Source organism: Bubalus kerabau, chromosome 6 (genome assembly GCF_029407905.1).
Source record: "Bubalus kerabau isolate K-KA32 ecotype Philippines breed swamp buffalo chromosome 6, PCC_UOA_SB_1v2, whole genome shotgun sequence".
Taxonomy (NCBI): Eukaryota; Metazoa; Chordata; class Mammalia; order Artiodactyla; family Bovidae; genus Bubalus; species Bubalus kerabau.
The window spans coordinates 112,176,684-112,198,596 of record NC_073629.1 but is presented as its reverse complement, the minus strand read 5'-3'; the positions used below and the strand labels follow the sequence as shown (position 1 = coordinate 112,198,596).

The following is a 21,913-nucleotide window of genomic DNA, read 5'->3' as shown; positions in this document are numbered from 1 at the left end:
TGGGTTTGTTCCCAGGGACCCCAGGGCTTTAGCAAAGTGCATTCCCACTCCTAAATCTAGGAGTCCACATCCTCCCTGGGATTGCCAGCCACCTCCCAAGCCTCCCCAAATTCCAGGATTCTGCATTTTGTGTCTGTTCTGATCCAGCTACTCAGACTGGATGGTTCCAAGAAGGAAGACTGGTGGCAGTGACACTTGCCTGCCATCAGCAGTCACTGGGAGGAAACTGGAAGGAAAACGCCCCCCAGGTTGTGAGAGATGGGCAAAGGAGAGATGCCTATATTGGGAGGGCCCAGATCCATCTTCCTAAGAAAACAGGGACACAGTCACCCTAGAGAACATTCTGTGGGAACATTTTAGGAAGCCAAGGACTCCAAACTGTGGACGGCATGCTGGACTCTGGGTCCTGGGCAGGCCTCCACGGGTGCAGGAACTCGGGACAGTAAGCTGTGTATGTGAGATGATGGGGCATACCCGGGGGAGGAGACGTGCCTCCCACCTCCTTCTCCACCAGGGAGGTGTGGATGTGTCTCTGTCAGACAGGGCTGCTGCTTTGGAGACAGTTCTGTCCCACACACCTTCCCACCATTTGCGTGTGTGTGTGTACAGGTGTGTGAGCAAAGGTGTGCTGAGAGGAACTTTGCAGATGTGAGCGTATTAGAGGCAATGCAGTGTGGGCACATCTGAGTGTAACCCTTCTGCGTTTGTAGTTGTGTATGGGTGTGAGCGAGCGAAGGGAATGGCAGGAAGGGATATGTGTGTGTGTGTCTGTGTATACAGCCTTTGGAAGAGGGAGCTTTGGGATGACTGAGTGGCAAGTGTGTTTCAGGTGACTGGGGGGTGGTGTGATAGCAGGTGTGTGGGCCTCTGGGGAGAGGGTTATTATTAGTGGCTACTGTTATCTCAGCACTGGCTGGGGACCACACTCTGCAACCAGAGAAGCTCTAGGAAAAGATACCAGGCACATGTTTTGCTAAAAATGTCATTTTCTTCTGGCTCAGGCTAGAGCAGCTTTCTCCTTTGCTGGGATGACAGTAAGAGGGCAGGCCCCATCCTGTCCAGACTCAGCCCAAGGCCATGGGCTAGTGGGACTAAGAGTTGGTGGGATCGTGTCCACTCCCAACAGGTAATTCTGGGCACAAGTCCTCTGATCCCATTGCTCCCAGCATGATCCACTGTGCCTGCCATGTGTCCAGTGTCATTTCCCAGCCAAGCTCCATGGAGACCAGGGCCTCCAAGCTGGGAAAAACATGAAGGTGCTGAGAGCAAGGCCCTCTTCCCTGCTTCAGCCAAGCAGTGCCTTAAAACATTTATATATGTGTATATATTATATGCTTCCCTGGTGGCTCAGCGGTAAAGAATTGGCCTGCAATACAGGAGACCCAGATGATTTGGGTTCAGTCCCTGGATCGGGAAGATCCCCTGAAGGGGGCATGGCAACCCACTCCAGTATTCTTGCTGGGAAAATCCCATGAACAGAGGAGCCTGGCAGGCTACAGTCCGTAGGGTCACAAAGAGTCAGACATAACTGAGCATGCACGAACCATGTATTTATGGGTGCAGTATGGTGCATTCCCCTGCCATACTTAATTTTGTTGGAAGAGAGAGTTCCATTGCTCAAAAGGAAAATTGGGTGAAAAACCACTATTGTAGGGGATCCCTGGTGGTCCAGGCAGTGTCCTTGCACCAGGGAGACTTGGGCTATTTGGAGAGAGAGCTGAGCCTGGCCCCGACAGCATCCAGTGGCTCACTGGCACCTCTGTGCCTTTGCCCGCGGTCAACCATGGCTCTGGGTGTAAGGCCTCGCGGCAGGCCCTCCTCCTCCTGGAACCCCTCCCACCTCTCAGGCAGAAGCTGCCTCAGCACCCTCTTCCCCTGCTGTGTCCCTCTATTACCTCACGGTCCCCATCTGCCTTGTCCCGGAGCTATTTCTGGGCCTGTCTCTCTCTTCCTCCTTATTGTGAGTTCCTGCCGGGCCAAGTCTGGCTCTGACTCATCCAAGTGTCCCCAGGACTCAGGTCAGAGCCTGGTGCTGATGAGTGTGCTGAATCGCCACGACGACTTAGCAAGAGGAGAGTCTATGACAAGGGACCAGCTGCATGTTGTGTGGGAATGTGTGTGCCCCCAGCTAAGCCAAGTGTGCTCCCTGAAGACAGGAACTATCTGGACTCTTTGTGATCCAACCTACAGATGGTTAGCAGGAAGGAAGGGAGGAAAAAAGAGGGAGAAAGGAAAGGCAAAATATAAAAAGGAAGGAAAAGAGGGAAGAAAGGAGGAAGTGGCAGGGAGGAAAGGAGGAAGAAAGAAAAGGTAAGAAAAGAGAGGGAACTAGAAGGGAGGAAGTTTGGAAGGAGGAGAGAATGGGATTAGGGAAGGGAGGATGGATAAATGGATGGAAGGAAGGAAAGATGGATGGGTGGATAAAAGGATGGATGGATGGGTGGACAGATGGAAGAAAACAAGAATGGATGAATGCATGCATGCATGCAGGGGTGTGAGACCATCGTAAGCGCTGGTCCATGAAGGCTTCAGGGACTGGACTTGGATTGAACTTGGTTGAGAGAGAGCCCAGAGTGGTGGGAGTCTCAGGTGTGCTATGGAGGATCCATGACTTTGTCCACAAGACCATGCTCCCCCCATCCAGCACGTGGTCTTCCAGAGTCACTGACTCAGCTTCTCTCCTGCTCTAGAACGGAACCCAAATGCCAAGGAGCTGACCAGGCGCCGAGAGAGCCTGTTTCTCAGCCAGTGGTCCCCGAGCCAGAAGGACACCTGTGGTGAGGAGGGTGGCAGTGACCCCATGGGTTCCATGACCATGGCTCTGCCGGCCAAGAAGCCTGCCTGGCAGGCCAAGAAGAACCTGCTCTATGAGTTCCTTGGGGCCACCAAGAACCCAAGCGGGCAGCTGAAACTTCGTGGCAAAGTGGAGGTGGACAGGCTGGAGCTGAAACGTAAGCTGACCCTGCCAGGAAAGAATCTATGCAGGAAGGGATTTCAGAAACCCTCACAGACCCCTGGAGTAGCTCTGTCACCAAACGGCTATCTCATCCATGGGCAAGTCACTGTTTTCCCAGGTCCTGTAAAATGGGGGAAATGGCTTTCTTCCTGTGTCATCCCCTACAGGGAGGAGCTCAAGAAATCTAGCTGACTTTCAGGGGTCACATGGGCATTATTGGTGGTTAATTTGAATATAGCCCTGACTCAGCATGCCTTATGTCCCCTCAAGTTGCCTGAGCCAAAGAAAATTCCATGCTTTAAGATTATTTCTACATTGCGATTATTCACATCTCAGCTTTCTCTCCCTTGTACATCTACAACTGTTTTAGTACAACATCCTCCCCCCAACAAAAGGTGCTAAAAGGGGACACTGATACCCCATCTCTAACTCTTAAGCCTACAGGGCATATTATAGAAGGAAAGAATCCAGGATTCATATCCTGAAACAACTCCATCAAATTTCATTCATTCAGACTAATTTGGGGTCTTGCCAAAGGGAATTATATAATATTTTAAAATATTTTTTAAAAAATGACTCCGGCATAGATGTAACACCTACGCAAGGTCCTTGCTGTTGCCAAGTACATGTCCCCAGCGGGGTGCTTTAATAATTTGATAAGAATGACTTCCCACAGCGTAGCAATTGTTTGTATCAAACTGGATTTTTTCCGAAGCACTTGAAGGAATATACTTTTGCATGTAGGTGAGACAAGCTGGTTGATTGTATCTCTTGCTAAACTGCCTCCTTACTTGTGAGTCATGAAGGAGATGCTCCATGCCAGACCATGCTGGGACTCTCACCCCTTCCACGCTGGCAAGGTGTGAACTAACAGTGTTTTCCTTGAGCCTTGAAGAACCCTCTGGGAGCTTTTAAAACACCTGACCTGTGAGAAACATTAACCCCGGGGGCAGTCACGGAGCTGGGGCAGGCTGACCTCTCCCTTCCTCAATCACGAAACGCTCTACCTCTCCTGTGACTTACAGTTAACCCACCTGAGACAGGGGCCGACAAGAACAACTTCAAGTACACGGGGAACGTGTTCACCCCACGCTTTGCCACCGCTTTGACCTCAGCAACCCTGAACCAGCCCCTCTGGCTCAACCTGAACTACGCACCTCCGCCCGTGTTCACAAACCCCTCCACCTTCCCCCAGTACCAGGTGAGTGAGCAGGTCCCGGCCCAGTTATCCGGGGTGGCCATCCAGGGAGGAGCCGTGGCTCACAAGGAGCCTCATTCACAAAGAGCCGCGGACTCGTTAGTTAATTTTTTTATGGGGGCCCCATCAGACCAACTGCCAGATACACGTGCGCAGGCATGCACACACACACACACACACACGTGTGCATATTTCTCACTTTCCTTTGAATGGATTCCAGTTCACTGTGTGCTGTGTCTTTCAGAGCTGCCTGGCTAATCCTGGGCTGTGAAGTACTTGGGCTCCCAGGGAAGACTGACCGACGACACAGTCCTTGTTTCCCACCAGTTCCTGGGACTCGCTTTGAAGTCGGATGACATGTGTCCTAGATTACCTGGGACAGTCCCCGTTTCGGTCTTTTGTTCCAGCATAGTTATTCATTGTACTCCCTTTCACTCTTGAGCATCCCGCTGCAGATGACAAATTATGCGGCTGTTTCATTTCAGCTACAACCTAGCAATCTTAGCTTCTACCGGCTGAGGTGGCTTGGCACACAGTCTTGGTCTTGGACTCAGAGCTAAGAGGTGTCAGACACAAAGGGGTGGGGGAAATACTTGCAAGGCTGGCAGTTTTACTTTCCCAACTTATTTACTCCGGGAAAGTGTAGTTCCTTTAGTTCGTCTATTTAACTTAATCTCCTGTAAGAGCTGCCACCCACTGGGTAGGGAGATGAAAAAAAAATCAAATAAATGTCCATTCTGATTTAAACCATAGTCCGAACCAAGAGCTTAAATAGTCCCTCTAGGTAGTGCTCCATTGCTCCAGGACAGGTGCTTAGCGCCTAAGATTTCTCATGCTTCTCTCCCCTCCCTGGCTGCTTGCCAGAATGGCGTGCAGGTGTACAGAAGGGCCAGGCCCCTGGGAATCTGCTGCCCCAGCCCGGCCTGGCTGAGCCCAGGGAGGGCAAAGAGAGAAGGAAATCCAACCTGAAGATCTTCTAGTCCTGCCCCATGCCCCTCCCCCTTCCACTGCCCCGGGGCTCCCAGTGGTATTTCCTCCTCCTGGACAGCAGCAGGCTTAACATCCTGCATGAGAGTTGGGTCTTCTCTACTCCATGTGAAGCCCCTCTGAGCTGGCCCGCTGGACTTAGCCCCTGATTCTTAAAACAGGAACTGAAGTAAAGGGGTTTAGCACAGTCTCTCTCTTTCTCTCCAAAGTTTTGGTTTCAAGTCTCCTTTTGGTTTGCTAAAGACAGCCAGTGGCCACCCTCTTTCTCAAGCCCCACCTTTGAGGTGAGACGGTGTAAGGAAGCGTGATCCATGGGAAAACCCCAGGTGCATCCATCCTGAATCTACGATGTGCTTTCCTGGAGAAATACCCTGTTCACATGCTCATTGGTTCACCAGCTCCTTCACTGAAGTTCCTCCACCCTTGCACATTCGTCATTGGGTCATTTATCACCTACTCCCTGATGTACTCATATGTATTTATTTATTTTCTCATTTAAATAATTAAAAAAAAAACCAACTCCTTGCTTCACACTGACTGCAGGCTGGGGATTCCAAGGTGACTAGGAAGCTCGGAGTCCAGTATGAGTCAGGGACAAATCCAAGGCCAGCACGGTGTGCCCCCCACCTCTGAGAGAGAAACAATTGCATAATTTTATTTAGTATAAATTGATTCACTCTCAAATGCACTCATTCAAGGGGCTCACCATGTAGAGCTAATTTGCAGAGGTTTGTTTTGTTAACTTCTGATTTGACTTTTGGCGTGGGTGAGATCTGGAAGTATTCTTCTAGCATGAAGGTCCTTTGTCTTCAGAGATGCTGGTGTTTGCATCACAGGGCTGACTCTGAGCTTCCTGGGCCTCTGGGCAGAAAGGCCCTGGCTGGTAGAGTCCCTTGCTTCCATGCAGCAGTTCAGACACTGACTGAGCCCAGCCGAAGTCACCTACACACGCCAACCCTCCTAAGGGGCAACAACAGACAGCGTGACTTACCTTTTCCCAGCTTCTCATGATTTCGTGATACCAACCAGCTTCAAGACAGCTGATCAAGAGGTCTGATGTGGTAAAAAGAAGGCAGGTTTTAGAATCATCAGAATTGGATTTAAGGAAATTGTGCTACTTTTGAGCTGTGTGGCCTTGGGCAAGTTAGCCAAATGTTCTGAGCCCTGGTCTCCTCAACTATGAAATGGCCTCATAATAACTACAGTGGCAGCAAATACTTGAGTCAATTGTAAGGTTAATTGAGCCCATGGATGGGAAAGGGCTTTGTAAAATCTCAAGTATGATATAGATGTTGGTTCTTATTGTTATTCAGCCCTGGTCTTCCTGGGACAGGGGGTCAGGGAGGTCTGCAGACCTTGAGGAGGCACACAGGAGAGACAGGGAACAGTCCATCCCAGTCTCTTTTTCCTGCTTGACGTTAGGAATAGAGATGAGGTCCCGAATCCAGTTTACTCAGAGCTTTGCAGTGCACGGATGAAGAGCCATGGAAGACTAAGTCCCCAGCACCCAGGACTCCACAGACAATCCCGGCTGCTTGGCACAAGGAACTCTGCTCCCAATTAAGGAGGGAGGGCACATGCAAAGAGGTCACGGCCTCAAGCAAAGAGGAATGGATGTGTATTTCCCTTTGCTTGTGATTTCACAGAATTGCAATTTGAACAACTAGAAATCCCCTTCAAGTCATTGAGGGCGGCTCATGCCGATGAATACGGCATCGTCTCCTGAAAACCCACCCCACGATGGAGCAGGGATGGGTGGCTCACATATCCTAAGGGTCGTCTTGTCCAGGGAGGTGTGGGGAGGATGGCGGCCCAGGGGAGTTGGCTGTGGAAAGCAGAGCGCTGACGGGGAGGTGGTGAAACAGAAGAGAGGTGCTTCGAATGTGGCCTTGGAGCCCACTGAGGCCTGGGCACAGGCAGGGCAGCCCCATCGGCTGACTTCCCTGTCCCAGTTCAGACCATGCCTGGGCTCACAGGCTGGTTGTGGGGGTAAGTGGGGCTGCCCTGGGCCTTAGAGCTTGAAGAAAAGGCAAGCCCGTGCACTGGATTTGAGCGATGGAGGGGTTGGTGGATGTGGGGGAGGCCCGGCCATGGTCAAGCGCAGGTGGATGGGAGCAGAGAGCAAGGAAGGCCCTGAGAGGATGTGCGCCCTAGGAGAGCTGGGGGGCCTTCCCCAGAACCCCACATCAGGGACTTGGAGACTTTCATGAGCAGTCCAGGGGCTCCGAGGAAGTCATCAAGGGCAGCTCAGCCATCAGCGCTTTGATGACTGGCTCAGCTGAGTGTATGATGGAGGCAGCATCTCTGGTGTGGTCTTCTGGAAAGACATATTCCGGTCTGAGGGGTGCTTTGGGTTTTGAGCCGCATCTTATGGATTAACTCTGGATTGGCAGGTAGGGGCAGCCTGGGCCTGGATGAGTCATGAGCCGACCCCACCCACAGCAGCAGTTCTGCTCTGTGTGTGTGTGTGTGTGTGTGTGTGCACAGGCAAGCACACAAGGACACCCTAGGCCACTCTGGACAGAGTTGTGAATAAAACTTCTACTTACTGCTGGGCTGAGCTGCCAGGCAGCTTCTTCAAGTGGCGGGAGCAGTGGGGATGGGGGGAGACAGTGAAACATGGTAAGAGTACGTAGCACTGGCAGAATCCTTACTACATGCTGGGTGCTATTCTGGGCCCTTTAGATGGATTAGCTCATGTATCATCACGACAGTCTTTATCATCAGGTACAGACACAGGTATACACGTGTGCAGGTAGACACCCAGCAACAGAGACCCAGACTAACACACCTGGGTTCACAGTCACACATTTGTACACAGAAACATGTGGTTGCAGACACAGATGGAAGCACACAGGCCAGTGTGTTTAAATAAACATGAAGCAACCTAGCACACTCGACACAGACAGCCTCAGGCACCTCAAGCCTTGGGGCAGGAATGGGGTTTGGCGAAGGGCACTTAGAAAAGGGGCGTAGACACCAACAGAGATAATCTGGCTACCTTCACAGGCTTTGCAGGCTTAAACACACATAATTTCAGAGACAAGGGAAAAGAGGCTCAGAGAGGTGAAGTGATTTGCCCAAGGTCACACAGCCTAAGGAGCAGGTCTGGATTTCAAAAGACAGCAGGTCCCTGAAGCTCATGTCTTACATATTCAATCAAAAGGCTGTGAATCCTGCTAACCAGGAGCTAGCTCCCTGTGGGGTGTGAGGCATGCCAGCTCAACCTGATTCCAGCTGGACTAAGCAACTGGGGGGTGTGGTGGTGGGGTGGGCGGGGCGGGGGTGTCTGGCCAGCAGTGTGGTGGGATGGACTCTTCTATGTCTGGAGATCCAGGCAAGGGAGCTGGAAGCTGAGTTGAGTGGCTGCCATTCTCTGGCAGGGAGCCTATCACCCCATGGCACTGAGTCCCTCCTTTCTCTCCCCAGGGCCTGTACCCTCAGCGGGCAGCCAGGATGCCCTACCAGCAGACCCTGCACCCCCAGCTGGGGTGTTACTCCAGACAGGTGAGTTGATGACCTCCTCACCTCTGTCCCAGCCCATGGAGGCCTTCAGGTCAGAAGGATGTCTGTCCCCTTGTCTTTGTCCAGCTGGTCACCAGCCACGCTTTCTGGCCCACCTTTGACCCCAGAGTACAGACACAAGCACCAAAATGCATGGTCCCCAGGAGACAATGCTGGCTGGCACTTACCGCACCCTTACTGTGCGCCAGGCCCTTCTCTACGGGCCTTATCTGCATTTGTTTAATCCTCAGAACCACCCTACGAGGTAGAGTCAAGATGAGGAAACGGAGACACAGAGAGATGAAATAATTTGCCTGAGGTTATGAAGTTAACACCTAAGTTAGCTTTTGCTGTGGCAACAAACAGCCTCAATGTCTCAGAGGCTTTAAGCAATGCAATGTTTAATTTTTACCCAAAGGTCTACAGGTTGACTGAGCAGCACCAGGGTTGGGTTCAAGCCTTTTTTAATTGTCACCCTTCTGGGCCCAGGCTGAAGATCACTTTTGTGCCTGCTGTGCTGGATGGGGGGAGTGTGGGAGGGCTCAGAGCTGGGATGTGGTCATGTTTGCCCACCATCTGCCAGAGCAGATCACACAGCCTGGCCCAGCCTCACTTGGGCTGGGAGTCATAGCCCTCCCATGGTTTCTTCAGTTAAAATACAAGACACTGTTCAGTTCAGTTCAGTTCAGCTCAGTCGTGTCCGACTCCTTGCGACCCCATGAATTGCAGCACGCCAGGCCCCCCTGTCCAAAACTTCCGGAGTTCACTCAAACTCACATCCATCGAGTCTGTGATGCCATTCAGCCATCTTATCCTCTGTCGTCCCCTTCTCCTTCTGCCCCCAATCCCTCCCAGCATTAGGGTCTTTTCCAATGAGTCAACTCTTCTCATGAGGTAGCCAAAGTACTGGAGTTTCAGCTTTAGCATCATTCCTTCCAATGAACACCCAGGGCTGATCTCCTTTAGAATGGACTGGTTGGATCTCCTTGCAGTCCAAGGGACTCTCAAGAGTCTTTTCCAACACCACAGTTCAAAAGCATCAATTCTTCGGCGCTCAGCTTTCTTCACAGTCCAACTCTCATATCCATACATGACCACTGGAAAAACCATAGCCTTGACTAGACGGACCTTTGTTGGCAAAGTAATGTCTCTGCTTTTCAATATGCTATCTAGGTTGGTCATAACTTTCCTTCCAAGGAGTAAGTGTCTTTTAATTTCATGGCTGCAATCACCATCTACAGTGATTTTGGAGCCTCCAAAAATAAAGTCTGACGCTGTTTCCACTTTTTTCCCCATCTATTTCCCATGAAGTGATGGGACCAGATGCCATGATCTTCGTTTTCTGAATGTTGAGCTTTAGGCCAACTTTTTCACTCTCCTCTTTCACTTTCATCAAGAGGCCCTTTAGTTCTTCTTCCCTTTCTGCCATAAGGGTGGTGTCATCTGCATATCTGAGGTTATTGATATTTCTCCCAGCAATCTTGATTCCAGCTTGTGCTTCTTCCAGCCCAGCATTTCTCATGATGTACTCTGCATAGAAGTTAAATAAGCAGGGTGACAATATACAGCCTTGACGTACTCCTTTTCCTATTTGGAACCAGTCTGTTGTTCCATGTCCAGTTCTAACTGTTGCTTCCTGACCTGCATATAGGTTTCTCAAGAGGCAGGTCAGGTGGTCTGGTATTCCCATTTCTTGAAGAATTTTCCACAGTTTATTGTGATCCACACAGTCAAAGGCTTTGGCATAGTCAATAAAGCAGAAATAGATGTTTTTCTGGAACTCTCTTGCTTTTTCGATGATCCAGTGGATGTTGACAATTTGATCTCTGGTTCCTCTGCCTTTTCTAAAACCAGCTTGAACATCTGGAAGTTCACAGTTCATGTATTGCTGAAGCTTGGCTTGGAGAATTTTAAGGATTACTTTACTACCGTGTGAGATGAGTGCAATTGTGCGGTAGTTTGAGCATTCTTTGAAATTGCCTTTCTTTGGAATTGGAATGAAAACTGACCTTTTCCAGTCCTGTGGCCACTGCTGAGTTTTCCAAATTTGCTGGCATATTGAGTGCAGCACTTTCACAGCATCATCTTTCAGGATTTGAAATAGCTCCACTGGAATTCCATCACCTCCACTAGCTTTGTTCGTAGTGATGCTTTCTAAGGCCCACTTGACTTCTCATTCCAAGATGTCTGGCTCTAGGTGAGTGATCACACCATCGTGATTATCTGGGTCATGAAGATCTTTTTTGTATAGTTCTTCTGTGTATTCTTGACACCTCTTCTTAATATCTTCTGCTTCTGTTAGGTCCATACCATTTCTGTTCTTTATCGAGCCCATCTTTGCATGAAATGTTCCCTTGGTATCTCTAATTTTCTTGAAGAGATCTCTAGTCTTTCCCATTTTGTTGTTTTCCTCTATTTCTTTGCATTGATTGCTGAAGAAGGCTTTCTTATCTCTCCTTGCTATTCTTTGGAACTCTGCATTCAGATGCTTATATCTTTCCTTCTCCTTTGCTTTCCACTTCTCTTCTTTTCACAGCTATTTGTAAAGGCCTCCTCAGACAGCCATTTTGCTTTTTTGCATTTCTTTTTCTTGGGGATGGTCTTGATCCCTGTCTCCTATACAATGTCAGGAACTTTTGTCCATAGTTCATCAGGCACTCTGTCTATCAGATCTAGTCCCTTAACTATATTTCTAATTTCCACTGTATAATCATAAGGGATTTGATTTAGGTCATACCTGAATGGTCTAGTGGTTTAGTTAAATTTAAATCCAGGTAAATGGTGAATAAAATTTTAGTAGAGTTGTGTCCCAAATACTGCATGGACCATACTTAAACTAAAAATATTTTACTGTTATCTTAAATTCAAATTTAACTGGGTGTTACCTATTTTTGTTAGCTAAATCTGCACCCCCTACTCCCATGGGTAGATTGGGGGTTGACATCTGCTTGACAGTAACACAATGGCAGGTTGGTGTTTGTCCTTGAGCCGGCTGGCTTCAGGGCCCATATTCCCAGTAACTGTGGCTTACTGCCTCTTGTACACAGATTCATAAAAATATAGTATCAAAGTAAAGCAGCAGAGAGACTTCCCTGGCAATCTGGTGGTTAAGACTTCACCTTCCAATGCAGGGAACGTGGGTTCGATTCCCGGTCCGGGAGCTAAGATTTCACGTGCCTTGTGGCCAAAAAAAACAAAACACAAACAGACACAATATTGTAACAAAATCAATAAAGACTTTAAAAATGGCCCACATCAAAAAGATCTTTAAAAAAATTAAGCATCAGAGATGAAAATACAAACACACACCCAGACACAAATAAAGATGTGTTTATATACATACATGCCACTGGGCTGGATGTGCGTGGGCCTGAGCACACACAGGCAACACAAAACAGCACTTCCAGAGAGTCTGAGTATCTTGGATGAGGGTGGGGTGTGAGGAGAAGAGCTGAGAACAGGCTACATTCTCAGTCTGGCTTTGCACACTGCCCCCCGCAGCACACACACCCAGGTGAACAGAGCCCACCCTCAAACCCACGGACTCCTCGGCCTCTCCTCTCTCCCCAGGTAGCCCTACCCTTTCTCTTCAAGCTGCACCTCTGCCCTGAAGGATGTTAGAATGTTCTAGAAGATAGAGAAGGGACTATAAGTATGGGTCCCTTTATCACATGGGCCAGGGCTCTCTTTTAGCAGTAGCAGCTTTGCATCCTGAGATGAAGTCGCGAGGGGAGGCAGTCAGGCTCACAGAATCCCCATCTCATCCCCTCCACCCCATGAGCAGGGATTCTGTCCACCTAGCTCCTCAGCAAATGCTTTTAGATGAAGTTATGTATGTGCATATATCTGAACCAGTAACGTTGGAAACCTGGTATAAGATTTTAATCACCTTAGAGGCACTCACTGTGACTGGTTCCTTAGGTGTCCTTCCGGTGATATCTGTCTGCACAGGCATTTTTATATGAATGTGGCTTGCTGGGCACACTGCTCTGTCATTGCGGTTGTCAGCAAAGAGTGTGTCTTGGAGATGGTTCCCGAGCCCCCTACACAGCTCTGGTTTATGGTTTTTATCAGTGACATGTAGCTAGGGTACGGTTTTGAGTGAAGCTTGTGTCAGCTCTAAGACCCACATCTTCTTTTTCATGTCCGTTTCCTCTCAAGTCCAGGTCTGGGACTCCCACCCCCTACACTGCAAAAACCAGTTTTGTTTTGTTTTTTTTCCTGCCACGCCGACCCTTGGGTGTCTGTCCTGGAAGGCCCCTTCCTGGGTTCTCTCTGTGAGCTCTTGGCACTTTATGACCTTCAGCTCATCCTTTTGGGGGCTTGGCACCCACATCCAGCGTCACTGGATCCTATCTGTTTACTGGGGGAAGGATGGGGAGGGCCAGGAGGGATGGGCCCAGACTTCTAGAAGGAGCGAGCACAGTGGTGGAGTCGAGGGACTCGGGGACTCTGACAAAACTCGGACACTTGAAACACTTACTAAGCAAGTTACTTAACTTCTCTGAGCTTCGGTTTCCTCGTACCTAAAATGGGAATCCTAATGGTCCTACCTCATGGGGGCTGTTCGGAGTTTAAATGAGAGAATCCACATGAAGGGCCTGGCACACCTTTATTATCACTTAATGACCACTAGGCTTTATCATCTTTTTAAATTAGATAAGGGTGTGCAGGGTGAGAGCGGGCAGTCAGTATGCTGAACAGCTGAGCAGCTTGGACCCCACTCTTGCTGTGAAAGTGGAAATCCAAGAATTTCCCTGGTTTTGACCAAAACACACAGGAAGATGGATATCAGCGCCACAGAAGACATTTGTACCTGTCAGTGGTAGAATACAGTGCTCACATTGTAAAGAGCTTCCCATCATTTTAGGTATTCAAGTGGACATTGGTCTTTTCTTTCCTCCATCCACCTCCTCTTTCTTTCTTTACTTTTTTAACTTATTCACTTAACACATGTTTATTGAGCAGCTGCTATGTGACAGGCACAGTCTTAGGGCTGAGGATAAATCAGTAAATAAGACAGATGGGGCCCGTGCCTTGCCAAGAAGAGAGTGGGAGCCCTGCTTCTTGGTGAGTCTGATCCGGGTGGTCTCAGGAACCCAGTGAGTTCCTACTTTTCTCTAGGGTTGAGCTGAATCCCATTTTCCCTCTTTGGCATTTCTCTTGCACTCACACTGTCCAGTAATGTAACCAGCAGCCATGTGTGGTTATTTACGTTGAAACCAACTAAAATTAAGTAACATTTAAAATTCAGTCCCACTAGCCCCATTTCAAGTGCTCAGTAGCCACATTTATGTCTGGTGGGTACCATATTAGGTTGTACCCAGTGGAGACCCAGAAGATTTCCATCATCCATCATGAGAATTGCCACTGGGCAGGGCTGTCTCAGACTTGGGGGTCTGTTGAGATCCTGAGCTAGAAGCCAGGGATGTACACACCTCCACAACCTTGACTGAGATTGTAAACAACAAGGAACCAGGGGCTTTTGAGATGTTATTGACTGAGGGAAAGTTAGGGGACAGGGGAGAGAAACAATAATGGAAATAATATTCATTGGTTATGCGCCAGTCTCTCTACGTATATTGACTGACTCAGTCCCCACACTAATGGACATAGTGTTTGCCCATTTTATGGATCGGGAAACTGAGGCTCAGATAAATTAAATACCTTGCTGGTCTCCCATAAAGAAGCTGAGCCCTGTGCTTTTCCCAGGCTAACACATTGTCTTCTGTGTGCCCCACAGGGACTGAGGGGCCACAGGGGCTGAGGGGTGGGACCTGGGGTTTCAGTCAGGGCTGGGGAACTGTGATGTTTAGAGGCAGCAGGCTCTGCTGGACTCAGCGCCTCTCTCCTCTCTGCCCTGCAGGTGACGCCATACAACCCCCAGCAGATGGGACAACAGATTTTCCGCTCTTCCTACACCCCCCTGATGAGCTACATCCCCTTCGTCCAGCCCAACTATCCGTACCCTCAGAGGACACCTCAGAAGCTGGCCAGCAATCCCCGAGACCCTTCCCCCATGGCAGGAGACGGGCCGCAGTACCTCTTCCCCCCGGCATACGGGTGAGTCCTCAGCCCGTGCCGGAAGCCCACCTGCCTTCCCGAAAGCTGCTGGAGAGGGGAGGTGGCGCTCTGGGCCCCACTGGGCTTCCTTGTTACGTATGTTCCCTGGCGGGGAGGAGGGGAGACCGCGGGCCTGTGTTCAGAGGCTGTGTGTGTGCTGGATGGAGCAGGTGTGGAGGTGAGCCTGGTGGGCCCCCTTTGGGGCCCAGTCCGGGGCCGGAGTCCTCAGTCTGGTGCAGAAAGGCAGCTGTGTGTCTGCAGCAGGTGGCAGGCGCTGGAACTGGACGCATATGCCCTTCCCCATTTGCCTGGTGTCCAGCGGGCTATGGCCAGGTAATCTCCTTACAGCTCTTTCCCTCACTTACCATGTCCGGAGCTGCTTGCCAGGCTCATCTCTCCAACAGCCCAGTGAGTTTGCAAGTGGCCCTGCTGAAGCTTCTCCCACAGCTTATTGGACTGCTCACACTTTCCCCCCAAACTACCCCAAACAGCAGAGGAGAGGGGCTTAGCAGCCAAGAGCCAACACAGACTCAACCTTTTTCTCTGACAATTCCACAGAAACTACATGCCAGTCAGTGAGAAATTTGTGTTTGTTGTTTTAACACAACACAGCCGCTCATTTCTGCCCACCAAACCTTCACTTCCGTGAGGCAGGTGGGCCCAGGTCAGTCCTGAGACTCCAGTCCTGGGCGCCCCCTGGAGAACGTGTGTCCCCGTGTGCAGGGAATGTGTGCCCCACTGTGAGAACCTCCCTTTACAGAGTTAGGGCCAGACTCCCCAGCCTGACAAGGATTCCCTTCCTCCCCCTCACTGCCCCTCCCTGTCGGGTCAACGGGTGTTTCCCGGACTCTGACACTTTCAATCAGCGTTCCCCCTGAACTCTTGCTGTAGAGGATGAATCCTGGGAAGAGGTTTCCACAGTCACATCTGTTTGGGATAAGAAAGGTAGAAACAAAGATAAAAAGATTTCTCAACTGTTGGAATTCACAGATCACTTAATTTACCAGGGCGCATGGAGAACATTCAACAAGGTGATGGTCAGTAGTGCCAATTGAACATAAAACACATGACTGTGATCTCTTCTCTCTTCTTATTCTTCCCCTCCCGCCCTCCCCTCCCCTCTGGCCTCCCTTCCTTTTCTCCCTCCCTTCCTTCCTCCCCATCCCTTTTTTCCTCACCTTTTCTCATATCACAGTGTGTTCCACCATCACACCCGGGGAAGCGCTGTGTCGGTCGACGCATGTAGTGATGATGAACTTAGCCTGTGGGGCCCGTCCATGAATACACGGGTCCTTCCTTCAGACATGAGAGTGGACGAGGAGGGGGCGCAATGATGTTAGTGCCGTGACAAAGTGCCATCAAAGTGGCCCAGGGACAGAGGGAAGGTCCCTGCTGGGTGGGCAGTGAGGGCTACAGGGTGGGCAGGGGGCAGCAACCTGAGGACTCAGGCCCTCGGGTGGGAGGTCACATGGCAGACTTGAGACCTGGGGAATAAAGGCATCCGGGTGACGTATGAGATTTACCCCTTGAATGAGATGGAAAATAGGAAAAGGAAGGCCAGACTTGGATTATTAAAAGCCCTGACTGGTGGGCCTGGGGGTCTGATGCAGAGCTGTGAATGCTAGAATGAATTGATGGTCCAGAGGGGAAAGAGACAAGGGAAGAGAGGTGACTACAGGGTCTGTAAGAGAGGTGAGAGTAAATGAGATTGCAGAGGGTGGACAGCTCGCCTGTAGGCCAGCAGATGCCTCTTCTATGCTGTAATTCTGGGCTCAGGGGAAGAGAGACTCGCTGCAGAACCGGCCATGCTGAGGGGTGGCGTGGTCCCACGGTCTTGTTGGTCAGCTCTTAGGAAGCACCGGTGGGGAGCAGAAAGAGGGAGGGTGGAGCCCTGGTCTCGAGCTGTCTTCAGAGAGACAGAAAAGGGAGGAGACTGAGGAAGGAGCAGCCTTAGAAGCGGGCAGGAGCTGGGGGCCAGCTGGGGACATTGTGGGCAAAGGAGAGAAAAGGGAGGCACAGCAGTCAACAGGCTGGAGGGGTGGCCTGAGAGGTGGGCTGGCAAGAAAGTGGGGTCAGAAAGGTGAGGCGAGGAGTGCAGGCCTGCATCCCTCAAAGGGATGGTTCATTTATTCAAAAAACTATCTGTGGCCTCCTGCGTGTGCCTGGCTGGCTCTAGGCACGGGTTGCTGCAGTGAACAAGACAAGCGAGTTTCCTTCTGTCATTCCAGGAGGATCAATAGACAATGCAGAAATAAACAAGCATCGTACATGTCAGGTGCAGGGAAAAGGGGGAGATCTGAGTGAAATGAGAGAATGAACCATGTGCATATATAGTTGATGAGCACTCTGGGCAGAAAGGATAGAAAGTGCAGTGGCCATGAGATGGGAAATGCAGCCGGAGCACAATTGGTGGGGGAGAGAGGGGGGCAGATTTGAAATCAGAGTAGAGGCTGGCCCAGACTAGAGAGGGTCTGCGAGGCCAGGTGTGCGGCCACGAGTGCTCTAATTCTCTGTGTAAGAAGATGACATGGGCCAGTGTACAAAGAGAGGGCTGTGGAGTAAGAGCTGATGGAGGGGACCAGGCTGGGCGCCTTTATAGCTGGCCAAGCAAGAGGTGCTGGAGGCGTAGACGAGGCAGTAACCCTGGAAAGGAGGCGAGAAAAATCTGAAACGTTTATTTTCTTGGTAGAATTGATGGGACTTGATGGTTGGATGTGGAATAAGGAAGAGAGGAGTCAAGTGTGATTCCTAGTTCTGTTTGTTTGTTTGTTTTAACTGAGCTATTTTATTTATTTTTAATTGGTGGAAAATTGCTTTACAATTTTGTGTTGGTTTCCGCTGTACAACAACACGAATCAGTCATACTTATATATATATATGTGTCTTTATATATATATATATATATGTCTACATATGTATATATATCTACATCCCTTCCCTCCCTCTCTTCCCTCTCCTCCCCTCATCTCACCCCTCTAGGTCATCACAGAGCTCCAGGCTGGGCTCCCTTTGTTATTTAGCAACTTCCCGCTATTTCTTTTACACATGATAGTGAGCAAGTAGCATTGATTTGTAGGTTTTTGACTTGAGTGTCTGGATAAGTGGCAGCACCAAAGTCCAGATGATGAGAGCACGGGCCCCTTGATCAAGAATTTGGTTTTTGCATATGTGAAATTTTAAAAAATAGTTTTATTTATGTATGTCTTTGCTTTTGGCTGTGCTGGGTCTTCACTGCTGTGTGGGCTTTTTCTCTGGTTGTGGCGAGCAGGGCTACTGTCTGTTGTGGTGCACAGGTTTCTCATTGTGGGAGCTTCTCTTGTTGCACAGCACAGACTCTAAGTGCACGGGCTTCAGTAGTTCGCAGCCAGTGGCTCCACGGAACCACCAGGGAAGCTCTGCTTGTGTGAAATTTGAGATGCCCATTAGATACAGGAGTGGAGCTGTCGATGGGCAGGTGGGTGTCTGAGTCTGAGGCTCAGGGGAGAAGTGGCGGCTGATAATATAAATTTGGGGATCATTAGCATATAGATGATGTTTAGATGCATGGGGTGGGACAAGATCGCCTGGGAGCACATGTACAGAGAGAAGAAGAGAAGCCCAAGGACCGAACCCTGGGCCTCCCAACATGTAGAGGGGTTGTGGAGATGGAGAGGCACAAGCAAAGGATCTAAGAGACGGGAGGAGAACAGGAGAGTGTGAAGTGGAGGGAGCCAGAGGAAGAGATGGAGGGATGACCGTATGGCAAGAAAACCTGGGCACCACAGGGTGGGGCATAGGGAGCCCTGGGCTCAGGGGTGGTGTTGGGGGTTACTAGTCATGCTGGATGGAATAAGGTCCAGAAGACGCTGTCCTGGGCAGGGAAGGGTACAAGGGCCTAGGTGGAGAGAGTTTAGTTTGGGAGACAAGGAGGGTCAGTGTTTCCTCTGGTTCAGGAGCAAAGAAGAGACCAAGAGACCAAACTATATGTGATGGGCTAGGAAGGAGCAGGTGGCCTCGGTGTTCTCAGGGAAGGAGGAGGGGAGCCCTTCCTGACCTCTGCTAAGTCCAGGATCACCATACAATATATCTTTCAAGCAGTAATAAGCGTAAGAGTCAAAAGAATGCAAATAATAATTGCACTGGGAATGCCAGTGGAGAAACTGTCCCAGGCAAACCAAGACCTTTCAACCGTGCTCCAGAGGCAGTTCAAGCTCCTCCTCTTCCTCCAGCAAGCACTCCTGAATAACTATAGTCCACATGGATTAGCCCTCTTCCTGGCTCTCTAGGGTACTTCCTGTCCAGAGCATGCCCTTGGCCGCTGACCCCATCAGACTTTTCAACCGGAAGGTCTCAGATGTGTGGGGTGTGGCAACAGATAAGAGGTGTGTTATAACTAATTTATTGCTGGTAATTATTAAATACTCAAGTATGGGTTATGGCCTTTATTTTACAAACCAGAGTGGAATTCAGAGTATCCTTATAGTAGCATCACTTCCAATAATTTCTTTTCCAATATGATTTTTGAAAAAGAGAAAAAGAAACGAGGTTACCACTGACATTAACTGCTTATCCGGCACCCTACCTCGTGCCAGATCCTTGACTGGGTGCTGAGTGTAGAATGTGTAGACAGGGTCCCTGTTCTGGGAAAATTTATTTTAGTGAGAAGAGATGCGGACACCCCAAATCCTCGGTTGCCCACGGCTGCTCGCTGTGAGCGACGGATACCGGCGCCAGCTGAGGCGTTACAGATTAATGCGCCGGTTTGCCCCCGTCGCTTCTCTCCTCTTCTGCCCACCCCCCCACCCCGCTCCTTTTTTGATTCATCAATTCATGGGAGGGCATCATGAACGTGAGCATCTTCTGTAATATGCATCTGCCCAGCTGAAAAGCGACTGAGAATCCCTGGATTAGACTAAATCTAGCCATTTGCTTTGCTGTGATTTGTCTTGAGCTCTGTTCCATTCATTCAAAGTATCCTAGCAGATGGGGAAAGAAATTGCAATAGGATACCAGAAGTGTGAGTAAATGATTCCATCTGGAGAGGTCAGCGAAGCCTTCACAGAGAAGATGGCTTTCGAACTCTCTTCCGAAGTATCACTAGCAGTGTGCCAGGGATAAAAGGCAGAAGAGTATGTATTTCTGTTCTTGAAGGTCGAGGCTCAGGTCTTCTCGGCTCTTCCTTCCCTGAGGGTCTAGCAAAGCTGCGGGCAGTCAGGGGTGCCTCCGTGCTTTCTTGCCAGATTGGGGTTGAAATGCAGGGCCTGATTGAGCCTGGTGCTGAGAAGGGGATTAGGAGCCCTGGGGTGGTCGGATTCTGAGATCTCACCCTGGGATGTGGGTCTGAGTTCTCTGATGTTGTGAAATTTCTTGAGGGACACAAAAGATCCTCTAAGGCAGGTCCAGGGGCTATAGGCCCACAGGAAAGGTGCTCCGAACCAGAGAGGCTTCCTAGTCTGTGGTCCTGGATATGGAGACAGGCTGGACAGAGTCCCTACAGGCTGCCAGCGCTTTCCTGACCTAAGGGAATGGCAGAAGGAACTCTTTGTTGTCTTCCAATAATATCATTTCAATATTTTATTTTCTCAGAGCCAACGCTTTTTGTATTACTGCTAAAGCTTTCAGTTTCTAAGCCTGTCATGATCTTCCCAGTCTTTGACAGCCCCCATTAACATATTACTTTCCCTAATATCACCACCAACATCAGGAATTCTGTCACAATGCCTTTTTTCTCTTCTGAGTTTTTAAAAATGTATTTGGCTGCGCTGGGTCTTACTTGCGACACTCAGGCAGAATCTTCATTGCCACACGTAGGCTCTTTAGTTGTGGCATGCGAACTCAGTGGTGGCACGTGTGATCTGGTTCCTTGGCCAGGGATTGAACCCGGGCCCCTTCATTGGGAGGGTGGTGTCTTAACCACTGGACCACCAGGGAAGTCCCATCACGATGTCCTTTTCTTCCTCCTCCAGGTTCGGCTCAACGTCCAGTGGGCCCCTGATGAACAGCCCCTACTTTTCCTCCAGTGGGAATGGCATAAATTTTTAGATCTCCTTCTTACCTCCCTCCTCCCACCTTAGCCCCTGGAGCGGGGCTAATGGCTCTGGAATTCTGTATTCTGCAGCAGCTTGGTATGAAATTTGGAAAGCCAAGGTTCCGACCAGGTCACAGACAGAAAACAGCAAGGCCAGACGCATCTATGGACCAACACTCATACACGCACACAGTCCACCCTCACGCAAACTGCAGACCACAAACTCCCCCCTTGGATTCATACTCACTTGCTCATCCACACATGCATCTGTATTTAGCTAACATGAGTGATTTTTGTTTTTGTTGTTGTTGGTAAAATAGAAGTAAGACACTTAATTTTAGAAAGTTTGTATTTTCCGATAAAAGTATGAGCTGCTTGACATAGAGTGTGCCTATTTATTTTCTGTAATGCTCCGTGTAATCATCACTGCTCCTTCCCCTGCTGCCCACCCCGGGAGACTCAAAGTTTACTGAGGACATGGGCTACCATCCTCCAAGTGCTTCTCTGTAAATGAGGGACCCCAGGGATCGTACACTTGAGGGCTTACCTATTCTTTTGTGTGTGATCCACTCACTTCTCAACAGCCCAGTTTAAGCAACTCAGGAATGGATGAAGAAGAAGGGCATCCTGCTGTGCCCTGTCCAGGTGACCACTTACAGAAAAGGATCTCTTGGACATGAGATGGGAAAATGTGTCCTGAAAATCAGTTGTAAAAGTAATCCTGAATATCATGATAGACAAGATAATATCTGATGATTGTAGATCAATGCTGAACTAGAGGTCAGTCTCAGAACTGCCCCTCATGGCAATGTCCCTGGATCATTCTCAATCAGCTGTTATCAGCGACTTGGATAGGAACGCTGAGAGCATCTTGATCACGTGGATGGAAGGCACAAATCTGAGAAGAGGAGGGGGCCCAAGTCAGTGACATGCATATACTTTAACTCTCCTATTCGATACCCTTGGAAGGTACCATTAGGCTGTTCCTCTGAGCCTGGACAAAGCCACAGGACCATTCTCCCTGTGGTGGTCCAGGCAGCCATCACTGATCAGGGATGGTCTATGAAATGAACTATTCTTTGGCAAACGATCATAAGATGAAATTAAACAGAGGGTTAATGTAAGGACCTCCACCTCTTGGGTTCAAAAATTGATCCATGTACATGCAGATGGACCAACACTGTCAGTCCTAAGTTGC

General features: G+C 49.7%; 1 protein-coding gene across 1 annotated transcript in view; it reads left to right on the top strand.

The window, feature by feature from the left end:
* The window catches only part of C6H1orf94 (chromosome 6 C1orf94 homolog), a 41,518-nt gene extending 20,437 nt beyond the window's left edge, over positions 1-21,081 (top strand). Inside the window, exons 3-7 of the mRNA XM_055587025.1 lie at positions 2,691-2,951; positions 3,982-4,157; positions 8,571-8,648; positions 14,512-14,708; positions 20,654-21,081. Of these exons, the coding sequence (XP_055443000.1) occupies positions 2,691-2,951; positions 3,982-4,157; positions 8,571-8,648; positions 14,512-14,708; positions 20,654-20,729 (788 nt within the window). The 3' untranslated portion in view covers positions 20,730-21,081. The remainder of the gene's footprint in view (positions 1-2,690; positions 2,952-3,981; positions 4,158-8,570; positions 8,649-14,511; positions 14,709-20,653) is intronic.
* Positions 21,082-21,913: the final 832 nt, after the last annotated feature.